This window comes from Paecilomyces variotii, assembly GCF_004022145.1.
Source record: "Paecilomyces variotii strain CBS 101075 chromosome Unknown C8Q69scaffold_8, whole genome shotgun sequence".
NCBI lineage: Eukaryota > Fungi > Ascomycota > Eurotiomycetes > Eurotiales > Thermoascaceae > Paecilomyces > Paecilomyces variotii.
Genome location: NW_021167147.1, coordinates 1,361,549 through 1,385,421, shown reverse-complemented (window position 1 = coordinate 1,385,421; position 23,873 = coordinate 1,361,549). Strand labels below are relative to the sequence as shown.

Below are 23,873 nucleotides of genomic sequence, written 5' to 3'. Positions count from 1 at the left end.
TTCTTCTCCTCTATAGGACTGGGACTGAATGAGAAAATCCGTAGCAGCATTTGAAAGCTATTCTCGACCTCAAAAGCTTCTAAATACGAAGATGAAGTTCTTCGGACCGGACATTTGGCAAGGAAAAGAGATCATTTTCCCTAATGATCCAAATGTCATTTGGGTGCTCGACCAAAAAATTAGTGAGAACTCAATCCAGATCACCAGGGAAGAGAGTATTGCTCATAATTTGCGCTCTGTCGCACGGGCGGTATTCTCATGCAAGCAGAAAGATGGTCTAGGAGTTAAACACGCTATAAAAATTTACATGGAGTAGGCTACTACATAATATCCCCAATTTTTATCGAAGTCTTTGCTTTCTAATCTATTGAATCTGATTGACCTAGAATCCCTTGGATCGATGCTGAGTTTACGAGCGCTGCTGCCAGAAAAGCACAAGCTGATATCAACCGGTCTGAGGATATGGCATCTGAGATTAAGGCTTTGCGTAAACTCACACAAAATACAGCCAAGCATGCTCCGCACTTGGTTGCAGAATTGCATACAAAACAAGGAGATGATGGAATTGTGCCCACTGGATTCATCTCTTATCTTCTTATGACCTGGTGTCCTGGAGTCCCACTTGGTGAAGGGGATTACGACTATCAAACCATGCCTCAGGCTGAAAGGAAAAGGATTTTTAAAGCTTTCAAAGAAGCACTAGAGTAAGTACCAGTTTTCGGGTAAAAGCAAGTGATATTTCTATCTCTGTACTAATCAACTTGCACACAGGGATACCAAACGATGTGGAGTTGTGAGTAAGGGTGGCAATCCGACTCTCATATGGGATGCTGAGAATGAGAAATGGTAAGCTGAGAGTATATATAGTATGTGGAAATGTCTGCTGACATCTTTCGAAGCTATATGGTGGACTTCAAATGGTCGGGACGACCACACTATATCGATGTTGCCGAACGCATTTGGCGACGGTGGGGATTGCAGCCTGGTCCTCCTGATTAAGCGTGTGATCAGAATGTCCTGAAGGGTGATTCAAATGTCATATAAGACACAAGAAACTCAGATTAGCTCCCCCTTCTTATTTAGTTCAATTCAAGATATGTGTCACGACTGTATAGATGGAGTAAACCATGCTTGCTAAACCGGAGATGGTAATACACTTATCGGAGACACGGTGAGGTGGCTTATTTTCTGACCAGGGCAACCAGTACGCCGACATACAATATATCATATTGCAGTAGGTCTACTGTCATTATGATTCTGGGAGGGTTTCAAAAAGTGCAACATTATATCCTGCAAAGAACCCGACTTTGTAGTAAGGCGGCCGGAACCGGTTCCGCTCCCTTGTGGGGGCGCTGTTTGACGCAAATATAACCGCGTACATTGGCGGCGCCGCAGCAAATACATAGCTCGCGATTTTCCAGCATACTTAGCAGCGAACGGCGTGATCAGCTGCGTCGGGGTCTATGGCTCTCACGATATCCATTTATTGAATCCTTACGACAGCTCACTCGGATATGGCGCCTAGCAAGTCTCGCGCGCCGGCAAAACCCGTACCTTCTGTGCAAGAGTTGCCCCAAAAGACCTTCATCATCGACAATGGCGCATACACGATCAAGGCAGGCTACGCACCCTCCTTCCCACCTCCAGAAGATGAGGATGAAGCGCTTTCGTCTTGTTCCGTGATACCTAATGCGTTTGTCAAAACTCGCGGGAATCGAACCTTTCTCGCCTCGCAGCTCTCGTCGCACGTCGCCGAATGGAACGAAGTAGCCTTCCGTCGACCAGTGGAGAAAGGCTACATAGTGAACTGGGAAGCACAGAAGGAGATTTGGGAACAGTCTTTCTTCGATGGAAAGACGGTTCGGAATAGTAATCTGCACATTACCGACCCCGAGAATACGACTCTGGTGCTCACGGAGGCACCCAACGGGCTGCCGGCGCTGCAGAAGAACGCAGACGAGATTGTAATGGAGGAATGGGGATTTGGAGGATATTTGAGATGCGTTGGTACGTTATTGTCGACAGGTCCCTGAGCATGTTCGAATTCGTATGCTGACTGGCACCATTTCTACCCAGGCCCGTCACTGAACGCATGGAACGAGCTACATTCTCTATTTGGTGATCCTGGAAAGCAGATAACAGACTCTTCTGTCGTGCCGATAGAATGCCTGCTGGTCGTCGATTCTGGCTACTCGCACACTACTGTTACTCCCGTGTACAAAGGCCGACCGCTTCAGCGCGGGATACGAAGACTCGATTTAGGTGGCAAGCACCTTACGAATTATATCAAAGAAATGGTCTCGATAAGACAGTATAACGTGGTGGATGAGACGTACATTATGAATGAGGTCAAGGAGGCTGTCTGTTATGTAACTGGGGACTTCTCCGGCGATATGGAGCGGACCTGGAAAGGGAACCGAAAACGCGGCCAACCTGATCCCGGGGAGGGGGTTGTGGTGGATTATGTTCTGCCAGATCCCAACGCAAACAAGAAAGGATTTGTGCGACCGCATGATCCTTTCCTCAACGCGAAGAAGAGGAAGAGCCTTCTGTCCGGAGTTGGTGGAGAGTCCTTGTCTGAAGATGTCCTCGTCCTGGGCAATGAGCGGTTCACTGTCCCGGAAATCCTCTTCAACCCGAGTGATATTGGGATGAAGCAGGCTGGGATCCCGGATGTGATCATGCAGAGTTTATCTGTCCTTCCCACAGCATTACAGGCTGCTTTCCTTGCCAATGTGCTAGTTGTGGGCGGCAACTCTCTGATCCCGGGATTTATGGAGAGACTGTAAGTTTCTTCCAGGGCCGTTGACTGTTTTGTTACTTACGAGAACATCCAGATACCGTGATCTCCGTCAAATCGCGTCCGCAGAATGTGAAGTACGAGTCCGAAGGCCCAAGGAGTGAGTATTGTCTTCTCCCCATCCCGATATCAGGCTCATATTGACCTCTATCCTAGCCCCATACGCTCCACTTGGCTGGGTGCATCACGTTTCGCGACGAACAGAGAAGAACTGAAACAAGTCGCTATTACACGGCAACAGTACTTAGAACACGGTTCCACCTGGACTGGAAAGAAATTCTCTGGATCAGCGTAACGCATAGTTCCAATCTCGTAATCTTGATGGTGTACGACTAAGGAGTTTCTCAGGAAGTTTTGAAAGGTGCGAAAAGAGATTTTTATGTTTCAAAACGTTTCAGAAAAGGGGGAGCGTTTGCAGGCGGCTTTGATTTAAATGATACCCTTGATCTTAGTTATGGAAAATCTTGATCTTGAGCTATGTCTTCTTCGCAATTGTAGTTGTCGACTCAATATGTAAGGCTAGATGAGTGGTCCATTCATAGTATAGGACTAACACCGAGAACAACTATCCAGACTGCATTTCATACACATTTCTTGCTAGCTTTAGGGTATTCGGAATCTTAAGATTGGGTTGAAATCATAACCACCGCGACGCTGAATATTATATACGTTTTTATCACTTAATTCTAGTAGTCGTAGAATCCCTTTCCGCTCTTCTTACCCAGCCAGCCCGCATCGACCATCTTCTTCAACAAGCCAGAGGGCCGGTACTTGCTATCACCGGTCTCCGTGTGCAACACGTTCATGATAGCCAGGCAGGTATCCAGACCGATGAAGTCAGCCAGGGTGAGAGGTCCCATGGGAACATTAGTTCCATACTTCATGATGCTATCGATATCTTCACGGGCACCGATTCCCGTCTCCAGACAGATGATAGCTTCGTTGATATACGGCATCAGGATGCGGTTGGCCAAGAACCCAGGGGCGTCAGCGGAGCGGGCGGGGATTTTGCCCATGCGCTCGACGAATGCAATTGCGGTTTCCACGGTCTCGGGAGACGTCTGGAGACCAGAGATGATCTCAACACCCTTCTGCACGGGGACAGGGTTCATGAAGTGGGTAGAGATGACGCGGGAGGGCGCTTGAAGATCTGTCTTGTCGGTTGTAGTCGCAGCAGCGATCCTGGTGATTGAGATGGAGGAAGTGTTTGTAGCCAGAATGGCGTGCTTGGGAGCGATCTGGGCCAGCTTGGAGAAAATACTGGTCTTCAAGTCGGGGATTTCGGGGACGGCCTCGATCACGAAATCTACATCGGAGAGGTCGTCCAGGCTGGTACTAGGAAAGAGCCGGGCGCGCGCAGCGTCTGCGGCATCGCGGGTGATGCGCTCCTTGCTGACATCCTTCTCTAGAAGCTTGTCTATAAAGAATCATTGGTCAGTGGTAGGTTTGAGGCTGCGAATTCCCAGAGAAAACCGTACCGGCAAACTTGAGGCCCTTGTCCAGGGAAGCCTGGGAGCTATCGACAAGGGTTACAGGCACCTGTGCCTTCTGAGCAGCAACCAATGCAATTCCAAGACCCTAATGAAGTATTAGAATGTAGTTGAGGGGCGTGGCCTTGAAAACTGTGAATGCTCACCATCTGACCGGCTCCTATCACACCCAGCTTCTTGACCTCGGCAGCAGACATGCGGACCGTGGTGCTGAAGGAGCGGGCGGCCATTGGAAGGCCTCTTCTTCTTAGGGTGGCTGCAAACATGTTGTCAAAAGAGGGAGCAACTAGCAACAGTGCAGTTGAAGAAGAGAAAGCGACAGAGAGCAGATCAAACAAACAGATTGATTGATTAATTAATTACTTCTCTCCGCATCCTAATAATTACTTCGCCGACCCCGGAGTCCCGCACGTGTTTGGCCCGACGTCATCGGCTATTCTCGGCCCTTCGGCATAAAGTACAGCCGGTCCCGAGGGCCGACGCGTCGACGCGTTTCGTTCTCGCGTTCTAATTGGTCTTTATCTAATATCGAGAGATCCTCAAAAGGGATCAATGTTGCTGATAGCCAGATACTACTGAGGCCAAGTCCATCCACCGGGATTGACGTCGCCAGGATGGATACTGAAGCCGTCCAGGTCGGGCAGAATGTCCAGGTCGTCGATCCCGAAGTTCGCGCCTATGTCTACTCTCTGGTCACTGCGGTAAGTTGATCTTTGCGCGCGTTGTCTTTGCTCTGGAGGCTGTGGGCACTAATTCTCTGTTTTGCTAGCTCGGGGGCTTTAACGGCGTGGATGCGGACAAATATGTTCTGGGAGACGATGCCTTCGCGTGTCTGCGGGACATCAAACGATGGCTGAAATTGTACGATACGAAGTCCAATCGCATGGACGTGGCGCGATGTCTTGGAGAGGCCAATATAGTGAACGGAGACCTGGTACCGATTTTATCTCTGTGGTGGGAATCGGGCCAGAATCATAAGCATATGACAAGAATCGCGTTAGCATGCTGTGAGTGGATTCGAACTGCAGAGAAAGGATCAATGGCTGACCCCTCTTAGTGGAATTGCTCGTCCCTCTAACATGGCCTGTCGAACCGCACAGCCAGATGACCGTCAACCATCATCGCCATATGCCATATCTGCAGCAGGTACAAATTCAATATAAGCGGGGGTTGCTCGACCAGAGCAGCACCGGCATGCTTCGGGCAATTATCAAGTTAGGCCTGCCTAGTATGGCTGTTCCGCGGTCGGAACGCACAGCTCGAGACGAGGGTATCCTCAAGCTAATTCTGTACCTGTTTCGGAATCTTGCAACCATCGCGCCAAATCCTCGCCTAGCTGCTGAGGGCGAAGAAGAGGAGACATCACGGTCTGCAACCATCAATGCCTTCCAGGCTCAGGACGTTTTCGCATTACTGCTCACGATGTGCTCGAACATGGGGGATGACTTCAATACTCAGGACGTGTTTCTGCTGGAGATATTATTCCACCTCATCCGAGGAGTTAATGTGGAGAAACTCTTCATGGACGATGCTCAACGCAAGGCGAAGCGAACAGATGAGCTTAGCGAGTTGCTAGGCAAGGAATCCAGCAAGAAAAGAGAGTACGCGAAGAACGCACCAACCAGACACGGCCGTTTTGGAACCATGATTTGGGTAAAACGAGACGACGCCAAGGTCTCTACGGTTTCGGGACAAGATACCCTTAAAGACGGCCAAACAACGTTATATAAAATGGATCAGACCAAAAAGTGGAACAAACCGCGACAGCAACGCAGAAATGATGATGTCAATTTGAATAACGATTTCGATACGCCCGTCCACCTCAATTCGCAAGCTACTGGGAATCTCCGAACATTTGTAGAGGAATTTCTGGACTCCGGCTTTAATCCTCTTCTTACGCACGTGCGAAAGGCCATCGAGCGTGAAGCCGATCGCGTTCTTGATATCCACACTCCGCAATTCTTCTATGTGATCTCCTGGTTCCTGCAAGCCGAGCGCGCACGGCGTGCCCGTCAAAAGGAGCAGCGCGAGAAAAACAAAAGTACTTCGAGAGAGATTGAGCCAGACAGCTTTTCCCTGGTCGCAGGGGTTCTCAACCAGGAGACTTTCGTTTTCCTGAATCGTGCAATGCAGTACTTCATGGACCATAAGGAGTGGCATGACCTTAACGCGTCCATGCGTTGCTTTACACAGATATTGTTGACCGTACAGGAGATGGCTCTTTCATCACTCGAAGAGGACCAGGAAATCGCCGACAATATCCAGAACCGTATCTTTTATGAAGAAACTACCCATGACAGGGTTCTAGCTATCGTGCGCGGCTTCAAAGACCAAGGTTTTGGCTACTTGGATGCTTGCACAGAGTTGTGCCATGTCTTCCTACGTATGCTAGAGCGATACTCGAAGGAGAATGTTGACATGCAAGTAAGGTCGCGCCGGCGTGCGAGACGGAAGAAGGCAGAGCAATCTGCAAATCCCACTGACGATGGTGGCAATGACGACGAGAATGAAGAAGATGGCTCCGAGGCAGAAGAGCTCGCCGACGCGGCTAGAGTATCGAAAGAGCGAAAATTCGATTTTAACCGTTTCGCCGCCAAGTTCTGCAATCAAAAATCCGTCGATACATTTGTGGCTTTCACGAAGTTTTATCGGGAGCTGGACCAAGAACAACTGAAACGTGCTCATCGTTTCTTTTACCGTGTCGCTTTTAAGCAGGAGATGAGCGTTCTATTGTTCCGAGTTGATATTATCAACCTATTCTATCGGATGATTAAGGGACCTGAAGGCCTCGACAAGAGTAAGCCAAGCTTCCGTGACTGGGAAGAATTCGTGAAACAAGTGATACGGAGATTGGTCAAGAAAATGGATCAACGCCCAGCCCTCGTTGTTGAGATGCTGTTCAGCAAAATAAACGCGACATTGTTCTACCTGGAATACGGTTACGAAAGACAGACGCTATCTGAGAGGAGAGCCCCCGCTGAGCTGGAAGTCCACCCTCAGGCTGCTTCGACAAAAGACGACCAATTAGCCGTAGTTGTTTCGGCTCTGATGATGGATGGCCGAGGCGATCTTGTGAAGTGGATCAGCGACGTCCTTGGTTCAGCAGCAGAAGAGAGGGGCTCATGGGAAGTTCAGGACGAAGCTCGACGAGCAGAAGATCCTGATGCTTCTGCAGCACCGAATCCTATGATTAGTACGTTTGACATCGTGATAATACCAACGTGGTAGTTACTAATTCAAGCATAGGTATCAAACCTGCCGACGAAGCCTGTCGAGCAGCCATGTTTGGTAATGCCAAACTTCGTCTTCTGATGAACCTAATCGGGCTTGAACGGCTCGGACTTGAAGATGTCCCTGGCACATCCTGGGTTGTTCCGTCTTCGTTCACGGCAAAAGCGTTACAAGATATCAAGGACACGATTGAAAAGAGTCGAAATAATCCTATGCAGGAGGTCAACGGAGAAGATCCTCGGCACCAGCTTCGGCGGAAAGTGAACAGAAGCACCAGAGCCGATAGCCAAGGGCCTATGGAGGTTGATTTTGGAGCCGACTCGGAAGGTGAAGATATCATTCCTGATGGTCCTCTATTCCCTCCGAATATTCGGTCGAAGTCGAATGTACTGGAAGAATTAAAACAGAAGCGACGCAAGCGGCGACAGGGCACTGAGGAGCATCAACCGCTGGATGATGAAACACTAGAAGCTCGCCGTCGTACCCGCGAGGCCAATGCCTTGGCACGGCAAGCTAAGATCAAGAGTGATCTATATATCCATGCCAGCGACGAAGAAAGTGATGAGGACGCTGATGAAGAATTCTTCCGCCTGGAGGAGGAACGAAGAAAGGCTCAAGCCAAGCGGATCCGGAAAGCTCTGCTCACCGGCATCGTGGAAGATCCAGCGGAATCGACGACGACCAAAAAGAAGGGCGGGAAGAGAATGAGCACGGATGGTGAACAGGAGGCTAGCAGCGTAGGGCGTAAACGTCCTCGGCCCAGCATATTTGGAGGAGGCAGTGATGATGGTGAGAGCGATGATGATGTCCTCATGACCGTGGCCGAACAGTCGCCTAGCCCTCCGAGAGCAGGTTCCGCCAGCAACGAGGCCGTCGACAATGAAACGCCGCTTACTTCAGCCGAAGATGAAATGGACTTTGACGACGATCTCGCTTTCAGCAAAGAAAGGCGGAGTCAAACAGCTGCCGAAGACCGTTCATCAGCCAAACCACAAGCCACTGCTGTCAATGCAGCTACCGTCGATGACGACGACGATGACGAGGACGCACCAATTGTAGCACCATCGCGCAGACAAATGAGAGGGGGCTTCGTTGTGGACAGTGATTCGGAATAATCGTCGCTATCAACAGCAATTCCTTGTATACATTTTAGTGCTACGACCTTTCATGAAGCATTGGGATATAACTCGCATGGCGCAAGGACTGGATATTGTTTGAAACTAGGGTTATGGCATGGATGAATCTCAGGAAGGGGTTAATGGAATTGATGAAAGCGCTCTCACTATTACTGCCGTTATGGATCCCTTTCTAGTACTTCTCCCATTCTCGTAGCTCTCAAAATGGAGTATACGCAGGCGACTTCATAAAAATCAAGGCTTTAGTTACATCTATCATGGAAATAAGCCGCTTATGCAAGGTGCCTTCGATAACTAGTAGCTGAAGGATGCAGTAGACACTAAATACCATATTGACCCGTGTCGTACATATTATGACGCGACAAAGCACTAAATCCTTCCTATTTCTTTATAGGCAATGAGGATAACTATGCTTCCATTACAAACGCAGTAATAATACGAGAAAATCAAGCATCAACTATACAACCATAATATCACCTTCTGCAACCTTGACTGCTGCACCCTTCAGCTCTACACTCCTGATAGCCTTCCCATCTCCAGTCAAAGCAACCCCAACCCCAATATCACTCCTTCGTCCCATTTCCACTCCCTGCACAATATCAAAGTCCCCTCCACCATTCTTGATAACTTCAGGATCTGTCAGGGACAGATATGCCGCCAAACCACTCGCTGCGCTTCCTGTCGCCGGATCTTCCAGACTACCCAGGAACATCCGGGTTCGAATGACCGTCTTACCCGTAGCGGCGTCCAGTACGTTCCGCACAAAGAAGTAAACGACAATCAATCCCTCGCGCCATCCATCGTCAAGATAGCCGCTATCACCGCGGATCATCTCCCCACCAGCAGAGGGCTGCACAGCCGCGAGGGCCTCAAGACTAGGTAGTTCGACATGTATCTGACTCATACCATTAACGATGGAAACGACAGGGAACCCATCCCTTTTCTGCTTCAGAAATGGCTCCAGAGAAGAATGCAATCTCAACAGTTCAGATAACGGAAACCGCGCCGCGTGAATGCGAACATTATGCGCAATCTGCGCTACCACACTCACTCCATCATCCGATTTAGTAATGGGGATATCGCCAGATTTCGTCACGATGGTTCTCACGCCCTGGTCATGGGGATCCTGAGAATGGCGCTGGAACCAGCTCGAGGCGCCGATGGTCGGGTGGCCGGCAAAAGGGATCTCGCGTAAAGTAGTGAAGATGTCAATTCTTCGCGAGGAAGGAGTGGAGATATCATGAGGATGCACGAAGATAGTTTCTGAGAAATTGAATTCTCGTGCGATGAGTTGCTTTTTGTCTTGTGTGATGCTGGAGGTGTTGTCTTGGGGCAGAAAGACTACTGCTAGGGGATTGCCCTTGAATGGCTCGATGGCGAAGACGTCCAGAGTGACGTAGTGGAGTTTCTGAGGCATGTTGATTCACTTGTTGTTATCTTTTTTTTTTGCTCTGATGGTTTGCTTCTGCTTTTCTTTCGTTTCCTGGGAATTGTGTCGTTTTTTCTGAAGTCTTTTCCCCCCAGTTTCCGAGGAAGGAAAAAAATGTTCGTAGAACGAGAATTGAGTCAATTGCACATATGCTATCTTTTTCTTAGCTCTCCTGTGCTTGAAAGGAATATAAGCCCGGGCTTTTTCTCTCAGGGCGAGGTTAAGTCTTTTTAAACGATAACTATCTAGAGTTCCCCGCAATATTGAGTCATCTGTATCCGTGACACGGATTACTGACTAGATTTCCAGGGGACAAAGCTAATTGGAGATCCCCCCAAAGATATTTGAGTCAGTGACTCACGGAATTGGCATTAATTGATTGAATTATGCATTATTAGTCTATTTAATAAGTTGATACTGAGTATCTTGAGTGCTCGGAGCCAGCCTGGATTTATAACATACAGTACTCCAAGATGTACTGTACGACTGCTACCTCACAATGTCGATGCCACCTCGTAGTGTGGCGTTCGCCGAACCATTAAAATTAGTGGAAGTGTCAAAAACCACTACTGCAGTTCTTCATATTGACAATTCCGAAACAAAAGAGCATTCAAACCCTGGAAGCCCACCTAACCCCATTCATCAGCAAGAGCGCCTCCTGGAAGAAATGCCTGTACCGCAACATTCCCTTTATGATATAGTCGTAGGTACGAGCAAATAGAAGGACATTCCACTCTAGCTCTAAGCTCAATCCACCATATACTCCGACTTGCTTTGCGGTACCATAGATACAGCAACAAAAGCGCTACAGGGTCCCTTGTCCGGAGCAGGTCTTCGAAAGGGCCATGAATACTTCGCATGAAGAATTGAGTTTGACCCGTTGTGACCTCGCTATCCGGGAGGGCAAGAATCTGGGATACCGCGTGGGCGGCATGAAAATACGGATTGGTTTTCGCTGTAGATGATTCTTTAAGGAGACACGTGGTAGCCAAGGCCCTTGGTATACCATCTATACCGCTCTCTGGGAAGGGTGAATGCATCTGAGCAAAGGTCGCTGCCATGACATGGAACAGACTGTCCGATCGGAGCGGGTTGACTATGTGCCATAGGGACATTTTACCCTTGCTCATACGTAACCAGTCTAAATGGGAGTGGTCAGAGGAGTTTAAGGGCCATGATTCTTCCGGCGTGGATGCATCAGGGGACGAGAAGGACAAGATAACCAGAGCAGCCGCAGTGCCCCAGATTGCATCCTTATCTTTTGCTTCAATCGGTTCTCGTAATCGCCTGTTGAGAAGAGTTGTGCTTTGAGACCAGTGATAGCACTCTTCCAGACTGCGACGACAGCCTAATGAGCTGTTCAGATGGCGGTCATATGTAAGTGCCACAGCTAGAGAAGCGTGCATTAAATAAGGGTACTATACAGTAAGCCATATGTTAGACGAGCTCATGGTCATAATGTATATAATCCCGCTTGAATTCTGTCTGATGGTGACGGAATCAATGTAAGATATAATAATAATACTTACAGTGAAGGATAGTCTCAGGAGCTTGCGATTGACGTGTATCATATTCGGGTCATCTGGGGTGATCAGACTTCGTCCCAGATACCGGGTGATGAAATCTTGACACTTTGCGTTCAATTGATAGAATGTGGTTTCGTCAGATGTCCAAACAGCACTGGCGACAGGGGGTTGAAGCTCTGCTTTTCCTCGAACCACCAGTGGCCTCCCCGTGCCATCAGCGATGGGTTGCAGGTCGGGAATATTCGACATGAAGTTGCATAATACCCCGAATGAACTACATCTCTTGCAATGTGGTTTGCCTTCATCGCACTATTCAAGGGGTCCAGGAAATTCGTTCAGCCAAGCAGCACTCAGTCTAGGAAAGCCGAAAGCCGGGTGCCCACCTTGAGTTTTCTGAGCTTGCAATTTCGGCAGCCATATCTCGATCTCCGCGGAGTCCTACGCTCCCGAACCTCTCTTGGACCAGTCGAGGCCATGCTTGGTCAATCATTCAATGCTTCGCGCAGCTTGTCTGTGAGGGATTTTCCCGAGCTGTAACTAATGATTATTTACATTGTCAGAGACACCCATAGACCTACGCTAACCTCCGTTCGGAAACACATCATCCACGCTAACTGTTCTTCGGATACAGAGGTCTCTGGTTGGCTGCGGCCATCTATATAATCAACACAATGTCGCATCGGACGGGCCGTCACTACATCAGCGTAAATAGATTGAAATGATATCTTGATTGTATAAGAAGGGCTTCCCGCAAGATCCTACGAAGAGAGGGTAATATCTATGGGATCAGAATCATGAAACTATTTCCTTTGAATACCAGGCTCTGTTCATATTGGATCCTCTACTTCGAAAACCTCTACTATATTCACATAACAAGTCCCAATGGCCACCCACCTCGCCGCCGTCTCCCTGGCCAAAGGCCAACCCTTTGAGCTCCAAACCCGCTCTACCCCAAAGCCAGGACCAGACGAGCTCCTCATCGCTGTCAAATCAGTAGCCCTCAACCCGGCAGACGCCTACATGCGTGACCAAGGCCTCTTCATACCCAGCTACCCCACAGTCATCGGCTTCGATATGTCCGGGTTAGTCCTCGAGGTCGGCGACAACGTCCCCACAGCCCTCTTCCGACCTGGTATCACCCGTGTCGCCGCCTACGCCGCCTTTTTCTGGAAGTCCTGCGATCCAGACTACGGCGCATTTCAGGAGCGGTGTCTCGTCCCCTGGCAGCATGCTGTGCCTCTTCCGGACGAGGACATGTCTTGGAACCACGCGGCGACCTTGCCTGTCGCCGTCGAGGTACCCCTTAGCGCGTGGGATGCCATTGGGATCCCCCGGGTGGCAGAAGCAGTGACTTCTGCTCCAGTCCCTGTTGGCCCTGCCGGAGGGAAGCAAAAGAATCATAACATAGAAAAAAGAGAAGCTCTCCTAATCTGGGGTGCTTCTTCTAGCGTCGGCACCATGGGCGTGCAAACAGCGCGACTGCTGCGGGAAGATCCCAACTCTTCTTTCGCAGCCGTGTACGCCACGGCTGGAGCGGCGAATAAGAGTTATGTGGGTTCACTGGGCGCGGACCGCGTGTTCGACTACAAAGATTCACAAGTTGTGGATGCCATCGTTTCAGCGGCCAAGGAGGACGGGTTAGTGATCCGGCACTGTTTTCTTGCTACCGGGCAGCTGGCGCCATGTCAGGCTGTGCTTAAGACATTCCTCGGAGAAGGTCAAGAAGGGAAGAAAATGAAGACGGCGAAGATCGCGTCGGCCCCTGTGCTTCCTCCAGATGCGGAGGTCGTGAATGGGGTCGAGACGATATTCGTGCAGCCGTCGATGGTGGAAGCGGAGAGGCTGGAGCAGTTCAGATACTGGATTGGGACGTGGCTGAGGGATAACCTGGCCAAGGGAACCATCAGGCCGAGTCCGGAACCGAACGTTGTGGGAAAAGGCTTGGGGGCTATCAATGCTGGGTTAGACAAACTGCTCCGCGGGGTGAGTTGTACGAAGTTGATTGTTGAGGTTGCAGAGTAGCAGTAGCAGTAGTTACCTAGTATTCATCGGCAGGATCTTCGTCGTCTTTAGACTCATCCACTTCACTAATATTATTCTGCTTTCGAGGTTTTAGTTCAACATAGTTATTAGTTAATGATAATAAATAATAGTTTGCGAATTGACTCCAAGTCGACGTCTTTGACATGCCCACGTGACCGGCCTCGACCGCGATCTTATCGTTCCAGAAACAGCTGGATGTGAAGATATCAGTTTCCCCTCTATTATTTCCCCCCCTTTGCGACTCATAGCATCTCTTTACCTCCAGCTTGCCCTCCATGCGCTATACCAGGCTTTAATCGGGAGGAAAAGAAAAAGATCCACAAACGCGCAGTTCGACCAGCAGCATCTATTCTGTCTCTACCTCAAAAGCTCTCTTTTTACCTACCTAGTTATCCTATATCCAAAAGCTGTCTTCTCTTCTACTCGATCCCATACTTAAAGAATGACTACACCATCCTCCACCAGCACTCCGACCATAATGCCCGCCTCTCCAGCCCGTATCTCGACCCTCACATCCAACTTCTCCAGCGTGACGTCGCGCATCGCCTCCGCGACTTCGAAATCCACACACCCACGCACATCGCCCGTGCGACTCGTCGCGGTCTCGAAACTCAAACCCGTCTCAGACATCCTCGCGCTATATGAGCCGCCGATCGCACAGCGCCATTTCGGCGAGAATTACGTTCAGGAATTACTGGAGAAAAGCCGGTTACTTCCCGCGGATATCAAGTGGCATTTCATTGGAGGGTTACAGTCGAATAAGTGCGTTGGACTCGCGAGGGATGTGAGAGGGCTCTGGGCTGTGGAGAGTGTTGATACGGAGAAGAAGGCTAGTTTGTTGGATAAGGGCTGGGGAGAGAGAAAGAAGGTGCAGGGAGAGGAGAGTGGAGAGGAGGAGAAGCTGCGTGTGTTTGTGCAGGTGAATACTTCGGGCGAAGAGAATAAGTCGGGTATTGAGCCTGAGGCGGCGCCAGGGTTGTGTCGGTTTATCCGGGAGAAGTGTCCTCGGCTACGGTTGCAGGGTGTTATGACGATTGGGGCTATTGCGCGGTCGAAGGCGACGACTCCGGGGAATGAGAATGAGGATTTCGTCTGCTTGAAGGAGACGAGAGATCGGATCGTGCGTGAATTGGGTTTGGAGGGCGAGGATGCTAAGCTCGAGTTGAGCATGGGAATGAGTGAGGATTTCGAAGGTGCCATCACTCTGGGCAGTGATCAGGTCAGGGTTGGGACGACGATCTTTGGAGAGCGGCCGCCAAAGTCGGAGGCGAAGATCATATAGATGCCTGACAGGATGGTGGAATAAGTCGAGAGATCGGGACGGATACAAAGATACAATTGTACAGTCTCTTTTTTTTTCACGAAGCATTAGCGTTAATTATTCTTGGATCGGTTGCAACCGTTTGAATGGACGAAACGGACGCATTAATACGTCTTAATTCGTATTACTAGCGGTCCAATCGTGTCTAATTATCAGGAAGTATGTACGTCCTGTACAGCTCAATGGATTGGGAAAATTCAGATCGCGCGCGGAAGAGCAACGCGACGAGACCAGGAATTGGGGCAAAACGCTCGCTGCAATGCGGGGGTAGATAAAGCAAGAAAAGAGAAAGAAGAGTAACCAGCTCAACAGAGGGAACAGTCGCTCGGTATTATGGAAAGAATAAAAGAAAGCGCAAAATGTAGAGGATCTTCCCCGATCCTTTGGCACATTGTCCTCTCATAAACGGTCTTCCGGTATACCTTGGGAAAGTTTCTGTTCCATCTGCTTGACCAATGCCGGGGCAACGTGCTCCTGGGTAGCACGGACCGTGATTCGGTACATCTGATAACTCGTTAGCATTGCATTCCCAGATGCCATGAGTGTCTCGAAATGATCCTACATTCTTCTCATAATTGGGCTCAAGTCGCAACAAACAGCCCGTCTTACCACCCTCCACTTGATAGACCGCACATCCAACAATGTTCTTTGGATTCGGGTCGACACCATTGAGAATCTTCCACCTGAACCCCTCCACGACTCTACGTGTAAAGGTTTCGTTTGTTGTTCGTCCCTTTCCTGTCACACCGAAAGTAACCTGCGCCTCCAGAGGCGGCCCTCCTATTTGACGCCAGCGCTTGAAGAAGTCCTCCGCAGAGAGCGCCGATGGTTCCATGTATCTGTGCATCAGGATGGGCAATGCCAATGTGTATGCCTGGAGTGCACCAGCGAGATAGGAAATTCGGATGGTTGGCGCGTCAGTGAAAGGTCCTCGACCTTCGCATGTTAATGTCTGCTGTGTCTGAGCAGCCGCCGGGACCGATGGCTCAGGAAGGTTCTTCGTATCGATTTTGAGATTGGGAGACGCTGGGTTGTCAATGGTCGTTGTAAATGACCCGATGGGGTAGGCAGATTTGTTGCTGAAGTACAGCTTTACCACTCCAAGATGGGCCCGATACTCGGATCGGAATCCAACCTGGATCTGTGCGTCTTCGAAAAGCACTCCCTCGTTCTCAAAGTACAGTCTGTTGAACCCAACTTCCCAGTCTGGACTGAGGTGGGCAGCGCTGGCCATGTTAGGAGTCTCAGGGGCGGTGGTACTCATGAGGTCTAAACCAGCAAGGTCGTTGGCGGCTGCACCACTCTTTGAGCTTCCATTTATTCCAGCCCCATTGGCAGCGTTGGTGAAAGAACGCTTCAGTCCGGCACTTTGCGCCAGCGCAACCTCCTTCTGATCCGCGTTGGCATCTTTTCCACCAACAACCCACGTTCTCTTTTCGCTCGTTCCGGCAGTCTTCTGGTGTAGGCGTGATAAAAGTACGGACGCCCTTTCGGAGAATGGCGGCATCTCATCACAGACAGTTCGGAGGAGATCGTCTGTTGGCATGGTAGCCAAACAGAGATACTCATATGCTCTCTGCTGTAACTCCGGGTCTGGAGAGTGACTGTACAGACGGAAAATCTGCAGAAGCTGGGGCTTAATTTCAGGGAAAAGGTTGACGAACTTAACGAACGATGAGAGAATCATTGCCCGCGTGTTATCGGAGCAAGATAGCATCTTAGCCTGCAAGGCCAAGAACTGCTCTATCGGGCTGCATCCCGCATTTTCTGCGATTAGATGGCCGAACTCTCCCAAGACGTAGGCACCGATCTTCACCAGACTGTCATGGCAGTCTGCTTTCAGGTACCCCAGCAGATTCTGCGCCGCATAGGCTTGCAGTTCCTCATTGTTCGTAACAATTTGAATCACACGCTGCCAGACCTCGTCGCTCACGTGGTCACCGGCCATGGAAAGCAGCTTAAGAGAGATGTCAATATACCATTGAGCATCCGTTGCGTATTTCTCCGTCAAGATTGCTACTTTGAGGACCATTTCTTCCCGGATAGCGTAGTCCGCGCTCTGAAGGTATCGTAGAAGCTCATTCACAATTGGTCGCGCATTCGAAGTGTCACACATACTATAAAGAAGGTCCAGACCTTTACGACGTACGCTGATGTCACGGTCTCGCAGAGAACCGAGAATGATATTTTGGTGCTTCTTGATGGGGTCAAGAGTCTCTGCTCTTGCCGCAAAATGGGTCATCGCCTCGAGTCCGAGGTATCGCACGTTGGTTTCCCGCGACTGGATATACTTCCCGAGCCGGGAAGATATCTGCATCATGAGATTATGTTCTGTATCAAGATGAATAAGAAGATTGATTGCTTCGAAGAGAACGGCATTTTGAGCGTTGTTCTGCTGGACGTTTTTCGGCGCATCCATCGACGTGTGCAGTATCTGCTGCAATGACTCGCGGATAATCTCTCGCACGTGAGAGTCCTCTGCGGATGGATGTCAATATGCAAACAATGACGAATATGAATGGCGTCACGAACCAGAAGGAGGATAATACTGAAGTAGACGCAGGAACTTGACCTGAATCCAGGGACAGGGCACACGGTAGTAGAGATAATCGGCAGATATTTCGTTATCGACCACGATTTTCTTTAATCTCTGCGCAGCCTTAATGTAACTACCCTTGTATTGTTCCGGCCTGTCCTGCACCAAAGCCATAACAAGTGATGTCACGGACAGTGTGACTCCCATGTCAGGATCGTCCATGATGGAGATTATTCGTTCGGCCCATTCGTTTTGTACGATATCGGGATATTTGCGGTAGAGGCGGAGGAGGGTCAAGGCTGCCTTCTTCTTCACGAAGGCTTTCGAGGTGCTGCAAATAGTAAGCCTCTAGCACATTGTTCGGGCGAGAATCGGAAGAAGCTTACGGTGAGATCAGAAGCCTATGGACATCAGCACTCAGAGCCTCCCCCATTTCTCTTCCTCCGACGTTGGCGACCGCATGGAGTGCCAGACAATTGTTCAATTCGTTATGATCCAGGAGATCTTTCCGGATACTGTTCACGACTAGGTGCAGCAACTCATGCTGCTCATGTAGGAACAGCGTGACGGATAGATATCCAATCTGCTTCTCAGAGTATTTGTTGGCGGAGATGAGGTTAACCGCCTCGAGATGTCCGAAGTCAACATCGTAACCTTGGATGTAAACGTAGAGCAGCTTGCAAACATATTTCTTCTTCTGGTATCCATTCAGATTTCCATCCTTGAACTTCTGTCGAATATTGGCCAGTTCCTTGTTGATACGCTTCTCTTCCAACTCACGCGCCCTTGCGTTTCGCAGGTCGGCGATGAACTGGACGAGACCTCGCATAGAAGACATGTTGGCTTGCAGATTTCAATCGCGAATGCACCGGTTCACTCCTGATGTGCTATTCCGTCCCTTTGAGCTGTCTGGGCAGCGTTTATGCAATCATGACCTTTTCTTCTCGATTCGATTTCCAACAGATGATCATCGCCAGTATGTCCGTGGTTGTTGAAGAGCAGATCGGAGGGGGATTCGATCTGATAGGGGCTTCGCGGTATGTCCGGGCGGCGGGATCAAGAGCGACGTTGCGGAACGGACGGACAACGCATCTGAAAGCCTATTACCCGACTGCGAGTATCAAGAGACGGAGAGATCAAGTTCCTGCCAAATCAGTGTTCTTCGCGAAGGCGCAGAAGAACCTCCTGATGATCCTTAGACCGCGGCGGACTGTCTGTCGTAGCCCGTTTGTTCCGCAGCTTAGGCGCTGCCGACCGACGATCGCGCCAGGTCCGCCGTTGGACCAAGGAACAATATTGATGCGCACTCCGACCGCCTTCCTAACAATACTAAATGTGCATATTAGTTACAGGCAGACAAGGGACGAGACCAGACCAACTTACTTAACTTATCTGCCAAGAGAGAGAGGCTGGGCTAATAATATTAATCTCATCACTCTACTTCTTCGGAAAATCATGCAAGCTCCCGACTTGGCATCTTTATCTATCTATGGTATGGATAAAACACACGACAACTACTCGATCAGCCAATCGGTTTCCTTCAAACAATGTCCCTGAATATTTATCCAATAATGTTCCAATCTTTCTAGACAGGTGGAGATTCCCCAACTGTCCGTTGATCTCTGACAGGGATTCAGGGTATTTTGATAGTCTTCTACTACTGATATCCGTGAGCTATACGATTATTCTTTATATTCTTTTCAATTGCCATTGCAAAGGATTCTTCAGGCCAATGTGCCTAGTCGTGAATTAAAGCTAATATATACAAACATATCACAAGCAATCCCAATTTTTACACCCCGATGAAATCGACATAAACTTCATAGATACCCGGCGCCATGATGCATGCATGATGTTGAGATACCAATCGACCAGCATTAACTTAACTTTACTTCTGGGTGGTAAAGTCAGTCTCGAGTGCCTCAGCGGCAGTATCGACAGCGCCAGCCTTCTCGCATGTGCAGGACTCTGTAACCATTCTCGTTAGCATTCTGATGACATATAAAAAGACAGATTAGAAGAATTCAAGACTTACCAGAAGGTCTAGCTCCACAAGGGCAGGTATCGCCGGATACAGATCGGTTCTCAGTTGCAGACCGCTCACAGGTACATTGGCCAGCAGGTCGTGCTCCTAGTTACACGAAAACATGTCAGTAATCTATGTAGTCCCCCAGGCACAAAAGAGAGAGCGTAACATACTGCATGAACATCTGGGACCGGTAATGTTGTTCTCGCTCGAAGCTTTGTTGCATGTGCAGTGTCCCGCGCTCTCCTTCCCGCAAGAGCACCTGGCCTGCGCGGCGCAAACACAGCCACCGTCCTTAGAGATGTTGCAGCAAGTTGAAGGGTGAACCATCTTGGCTAGTAGGTGAGGTTTTTTGTATGGGTAAATGTTGTGGCTTGAGGTATTGTTTGGTGGTGATCGAAGCAACGAAGAACAAACAGCGGGTATTTTTTTCTGATTCAAGGCAGAACAAAGAGACCCAGCTTCTGATAATTGGGCTTAGAATAATAATGAAAAACAAATCTCTAGATCGAGGGAAAACACGATCCTTTTATCTTGAAGACTTGAAGAATCTACTACGTAGGCCATTGTCATACCATGATGGGAATCCGCATCCGTTATCAGGCAATTAACAACACCCGCGTTCTGATTGGTCCGTAGCACTCCGCCACCAGCCCATGAATTCCCTAAACTGCGAACATCTGGTTGGTGACCCGCAATAGATGACTCTTGTAACCTCCTAGAATGCGTTTGTCTTTCATATAGGAACTCTCTGACTGGTTCCAGAAGATCTCGAGTTAAGAAATCCGGGGGCTGAGCAAGATTCCTCTGTGTCGTTGATTACTTTCCCGATGCTGCGATTCGAGGAGCTCGGCGACGCTGAACAATAAGCCTCCCATCTTTGATTCTAGAACTATAATCATCCTCTATGTGAATGGCTATTATTCGTACAAGATGACATATACGGAAACAATTCTTTCTTATTGGATCCAGTAACTAGTAGCCTCAAACAAGAATGCAGCAGGAAAGAAGGCAGGCAAAGAACAGACTGGCCTGATAGCGTCTCTCCAGAGCCAGGTACTATTGTTTTAGAACCTCCCCTGTTCTAGACTCGTTCTAGCTGGTTGCCTGATATTAGGGCACTCTGGAGTCTGCGGCAACTCCCATATTCATCTATCTCCATGTCTCACAGCTGGACATAACATCTTCTGACACTTGCATGCTACGAGTTCCGATCTCGAATATTACCGGAGTCCCTTTCGCCACTATATTTTCACACTCGTTAGACATCTTTGCTTGCAAGGTCGTCTTGTGCGCATCTTGCTAAGGCGGGGTCAAAGATCTGCAAACCTCGGACGCAGCCGATCTTGACGGATGATCACAGGGGTCCTGAGGACTACCAGCGGTATAGTTTAAGCACACGGCTGTCATACAATTACAATGGTTCCTATATTTTCTCGAAAATTGCGCTATTTCATAATGTATCGTACATGCTTATTTATCCACACGATGGTGGTGTTATCACAACGAGAACCCAGGTGAGACCGAAGGTAGAGCACTGCAGTAACACCACTGTGTCGGTCATACTAGGGTTGTTTCGGTCCCATAGATATCCCTGGTTATGCTCCATATGGGCTAGGGAGAGAGCACACTAAGCTGCCTCCTTTGCACATTTGCTTCTCTTCCACTGGGACGAGCCTGTCTGTAGGTCTCCACACTATCGTACTGAGAAATCATCATCTCGCGCCGCATTCTGTGTACGACTTAGCAGTCAACCATGTAGTTATGCCCAATATGACAATAAACCTGCAGGGACTGCTTGAAGATGCCACCGACGTATTCTTATCACGAGATAAGTGGAAAGGAAGTCGTAAGGGGAGCACCCGGTCCTTACGGAGAATGGACTGCTCACGGGTATGCTGCACCAAGAAGTATGTCAATGTTGAGGTGGCCCCGTCATAGATAAAAGCGCTGTCACCCGAAAATGTGAAATTGTTCGCTGACTTCGGTAAGCCATGGTGAGGGTCATCATCAATTTCATGCTGGGGCTTCCGTTGCCTTTTCTGAGTCTTCCGGCTTGACGTCAGCCATCGGCTGGTCCACAGTTGTAGTGTTCTCCTTGTCATCACCCTTTGATTCTATATGGGGCTTCCCGGTGTCATTCGTGCTCTCAGTAGTTGGCTTCGGTGGTTCTTCGGGCTGTGGAGGGGTCTCGAAGAGGACTTTGATATTTTTGCCATCTTCAATCTTGTCGAACTGATGCATTTTGCTCTTAGCACAGAGCCGCAACGTACGCCATATCTTGCTAGCTTTGGACCTCATCGCGTTGTCCTTATCCTCTTTAGTCTGTGCCATCTCAAGGTCAAAGTCATCGTCAACAATTCCCATCATTAAAGAATCGGGGGCAGGTTTTGAGAACCTTGAATAATGTTAGTCACGATCTTCTAGCCTAGCATTTCGTGCCTACCTGTCAGATGCCTTGAGGCGCTCAAGACTGCCCAGAGTTTCGGCATCGGAAAGGAACTTCAGATCCAGAGAACCCATGGGAGAAGGTCGGAGACGCTTATTGGCATATGTCTTCGCTGCTGTCTCACGCGCATCTAAATAGTCTTTGACAGACACAGCAGGGCGTTCAATGAGCGGACACCCCTCTGCCTTCCAGCGAATCCAGTTTTTGTCTCGCGAGAGAACATTGTCCACCATGCGATAATAGAATTTGCCTCCCACACCCTCCTGAAGATAATCTTCGATTGCGCGCCGGATGTTTGTCGTCCATTTTGCCTGGAAATTATTAGTAATGCCCGGGGAGGCACAATGGTGAGCTTACGTCGTCATCGTTGAGAACAAAATTATAAAGTACGGATTTGTTTGTCAAATCCGCCAGTTTCGCTTTCGCTTTCGGTGTGAGCGACAGAAGAAAATCTAGAATGATCAACGCCTGCACGAGCACATGTCTACGGAAGGCGATATCGCTAATCTTCACCGAATGTTAGCATATGCGAATACCCCGGCGTCGAGTTACAGACTTACCTCCAGACTGAACAAATCACGGCTGGTTAGATATTTCGGGTTGAAGCTGTTGGTGACTTCCGATCCATCCGTTGTGCGCTTGCGTTTTGTGCCTCTTCTAGCTTCATCTGATCCCTTGGCGCCGCTCCTAGGGTCAAGATCCGTGTTGATACGCTTGAACGTAGAGAGTGTCGCTTCTAGACCGTTCTTAAAAGATGCGAAGTGGCCTGGGTCGAACAGTCTTGTTGGAGCAGAGAAGGTTGCCTGCAGGCCCCAAAAGATAGGATACAACGTATCCAGATCAACAGGCTCTTTACCTGCATCTTTCTCCTTCTTGGCATCCGAAGGCTTGGTTGTTGCGTCAATAGTATCTCCGGATCTCTCCTCTTTCGGGGCAGCACTCTCTTCTTCCAGTTTCTCTTTTCGCGCTTCTCTAGAGACTTCATCAAAGGTGGTGACGTTCTCAGTGTGATATTCGCCCCGCAAATTTACCGAACTCTTATCGCCCAGCGGAAAGCTCTGGAATAAATATATGAATACTCTTCCACAGAACACAGTATCTTCTGCTCGTGAAAGTCTTCGAAGAAGCTCATTGCATGATCGGAGAATAATCAGGCTTTTTTGTTTGAAATGTTTCTATCCACTCACGAATCAGCAAATGTTTTACTGATAGTAGCCTGAGTTATATGATAGCTTACCGCTGTATTGCGCTCTCTCCGCGACTCGAGGTAGTCGAAGACTTTCCTGCATCCATCGATTGTCTGACTGTCCAGCAATTCCTCGATAAGCCAAAATATCAAACCCGGTTCGCACTGTTCTGATACGTGTCAGCCGCCTCCCTAACCCGTACTCTTTTTTCATAAAACTAACCATTGTCCGAGAATATTGAAACGATATCCAGAAGATGCCATATTTGTACGAAAGAAGGGTCGTCGATAGATGTTGTAGCCTAAGAGGATGGTTAGAGCTTGTAAATAGTTCACTCTTCTGAGGTCAGCGACAAACCAGTAGATCATAGAACTTTTCCCTAAAGGCGGTTTCGACAGCAGCATAACTCGCTTGCTGATTCTCTCTCTTCAGAACGTTGGCATCAGAACCCTCGATGTGCCAAGCTGAATCACCAAAATCCGTTTCCGTGAGAGGCGGCTCGATCTGCTTATCAGGCTTTAACTCGTCTGCCTTGGACAGAAGGCTCTCGATGAGCCTCCTGTAGACCTGCACAGACTCGATGTGCGACATGGTCGCGATACGGCTCCAGGTAGACCTGGTGTTGCGATTCCGGGGTCAATAATAGCTGGGCAGCTCTTGGTCCCCGGCCAGTCAGAATCCGCAGGAGCTAGGCGCTGG

The 23,873-nt window shown here is 49.2% G+C and overlaps 11 protein-coding genes across 11 annotated transcripts; 5 read left to right on the top strand and 6 right to left on the bottom strand.

Moving 5' to 3' along the window:
- Nucleotides 1–91: 91 nt before the first annotated feature.
- C8Q69DRAFT_508622 (hypothetical protein) lies at nt 92–999 on the top strand (the record flags this gene model as incomplete). The annotated part of the gene is made up of 4 exons (XM_028632998.1): nt 92–312; nt 387–704; nt 772–846; nt 900–999. The coding sequence occupies 4 exons, from the start codon at nt 92–94 to the stop codon at nt 997–999; spliced, it is 714 nt and encodes a 237-aa protein (XP_028483924.1).
- A 372-nt stretch (nt 1,000–1,371) lies between these two features.
- Nucleotides 1,372–3,516, top strand: C8Q69DRAFT_322411 (actin family). Its single transcript, XM_028627379.1, has 4 exons — nt 1,372–2,007; nt 2,077–2,785; nt 2,838–2,900; nt 2,957–3,516. Exons 1-4 carry the CDS (start codon nt 1,515–1,517, stop codon nt 3,093–3,095), a joined length of 1,404 nt encoding a protein of 467 aa, XP_028483923.1. The 5' UTR covers nt 1,372–1,514; the 3' UTR covers nt 3,096–3,516.
- Nucleotides 3,487–4,556, bottom strand: C8Q69DRAFT_446173 (putative 3-hydroxybutyryl-CoA dehydrogenase; the record flags this gene model as incomplete). Its single annotated transcript, XM_028629113.1, has 3 exons — nt 3,487–4,217; nt 4,279–4,378; nt 4,437–4,556. The coding sequence occupies 3 exons, from the start codon at nt 4,554–4,556 to the stop codon at nt 3,487–3,489; spliced, it is 951 nt and encodes a 316-aa protein (XP_028483922.1).
- A 211-nt stretch (nt 4,557–4,767) lies between these two features.
- C8Q69DRAFT_473363 (mating-type switching protein swi1) lies at nt 4,768–8,896 on the top strand. The gene is made up of 4 exons (XM_028631040.1): nt 4,768–4,991; nt 5,060–5,297; nt 5,348–7,483; nt 7,537–8,896. The coding sequence occupies exons 1-4, from the start codon at nt 4,905–4,907 to the stop codon at nt 8,634–8,636; spliced, it is 3,561 nt and encodes a 1,186-aa protein (XP_028483921.1). The 5' UTR covers nt 4,768–4,904; the 3' UTR covers nt 8,637–8,896.
- Nucleotides 8,897–8,942: 46 nt separating this feature from the next.
- Nucleotides 8,943–10,335, bottom strand: C8Q69DRAFT_473362 (putative phenazine biosynthesis-like protein). The gene has a single exon (XM_028631039.1). It carries the CDS (start codon nt 10,072–10,074, stop codon nt 9,115–9,117), a length of 960 nt encoding a protein of 319 aa, XP_028483920.1. The 5' UTR covers nt 10,075–10,335; the 3' UTR covers nt 8,943–9,114.
- Nucleotides 10,336–10,572: 237 nt separating this feature from the next.
- On the bottom strand, nt 10,573–12,134 carry C8Q69DRAFT_420394 (hypothetical protein). Its single transcript, XM_028628387.1, has 3 exons — nt 11,996–12,134; nt 11,616–11,921; nt 10,573–11,504 (listed from the first exon to the last, which is right to left on the bottom strand). The coding sequence occupies exons 1-3, from the start codon at nt 12,086–12,088 to the stop codon at nt 10,716–10,718; spliced, it is 1,188 nt and encodes a 395-aa protein (XP_028483919.1). The 5' UTR covers nt 12,089–12,134; the 3' UTR covers nt 10,573–10,715.
- Nucleotides 12,124–13,741, top strand: C8Q69DRAFT_473359 (chaperonin 10-like protein). The gene is made up of 2 exons (XM_028631038.1): nt 12,124–12,167; nt 12,244–13,741. The coding sequence occupies exon 2, from the start codon at nt 12,495–12,497 to the stop codon at nt 13,632–13,634; it is 1,140 nt and encodes a 379-aa protein (XP_028483918.1). The 5' UTR covers nt 12,124–12,167; nt 12,244–12,494; the 3' UTR covers nt 13,635–13,741.
- A 392-nt stretch (nt 13,742–14,133) lies between these two features.
- On the top strand, nt 14,134–14,937 carry C8Q69DRAFT_508615 (putative alanine racemase family protein; the record flags this gene model as incomplete). Its single annotated transcript, XM_028632997.1, has 1 exon — nt 14,134–14,937. One exon carries the CDS (start codon nt 14,134–14,136, stop codon nt 14,935–14,937), a length of 804 nt encoding a protein of 267 aa, XP_028483917.1.
- Nucleotides 14,938–15,156: 219 nt separating this feature from the next.
- C8Q69DRAFT_322345 (putative AP-2 adaptor complex subunit alpha) lies at nt 15,157–18,527 on the bottom strand. The gene is made up of 4 exons (XM_028627378.1): nt 17,899–18,527; nt 17,509–17,843; nt 15,539–17,454; nt 15,157–15,480 (listed from the first exon to the last, which is right to left on the bottom strand). The coding sequence occupies exons 1-4, from the start codon at nt 18,348–18,350 to the stop codon at nt 15,376–15,378; spliced, it is 2,808 nt and encodes a 935-aa protein (XP_028483916.1). The 5' UTR covers nt 18,351–18,527; the 3' UTR covers nt 15,157–15,375.
- Nucleotides 18,528–19,158: 631 nt separating this feature from the next.
- C8Q69DRAFT_473351 (hypothetical protein) lies at nt 19,159–20,099 on the bottom strand. The gene is made up of 3 exons (XM_028631037.1): nt 19,712–20,099; nt 19,548–19,643; nt 19,159–19,480 (listed from the first exon to the last, which is right to left on the bottom strand). Exons 1-3 carry the CDS (start codon nt 19,866–19,868, stop codon nt 19,401–19,403), a joined length of 333 nt encoding a protein of 110 aa, XP_028483915.1. The 5' UTR covers nt 19,869–20,099; the 3' UTR covers nt 19,159–19,400.
- Nucleotides 20,100–21,516: 1,417 nt separating this feature from the next.
- C8Q69DRAFT_322274 (THO complex subunit Tho1) lies at nt 21,517–23,810 on the bottom strand. The gene is made up of 7 exons (XM_028627377.1): nt 23,532–23,810; nt 23,397–23,475; nt 23,225–23,343; nt 22,548–23,162; nt 22,345–22,494; nt 21,985–22,298; nt 21,517–21,936 (listed from the first exon to the last, which is right to left on the bottom strand). Exons 1-7 carry the CDS (start codon nt 23,763–23,765, stop codon nt 21,555–21,557), a joined length of 1,893 nt encoding a protein of 630 aa, XP_028483914.1. The 5' UTR covers nt 23,766–23,810; the 3' UTR covers nt 21,517–21,554.
- Between the last annotated feature and the right edge of the window lie 63 nt (nt 23,811–23,873).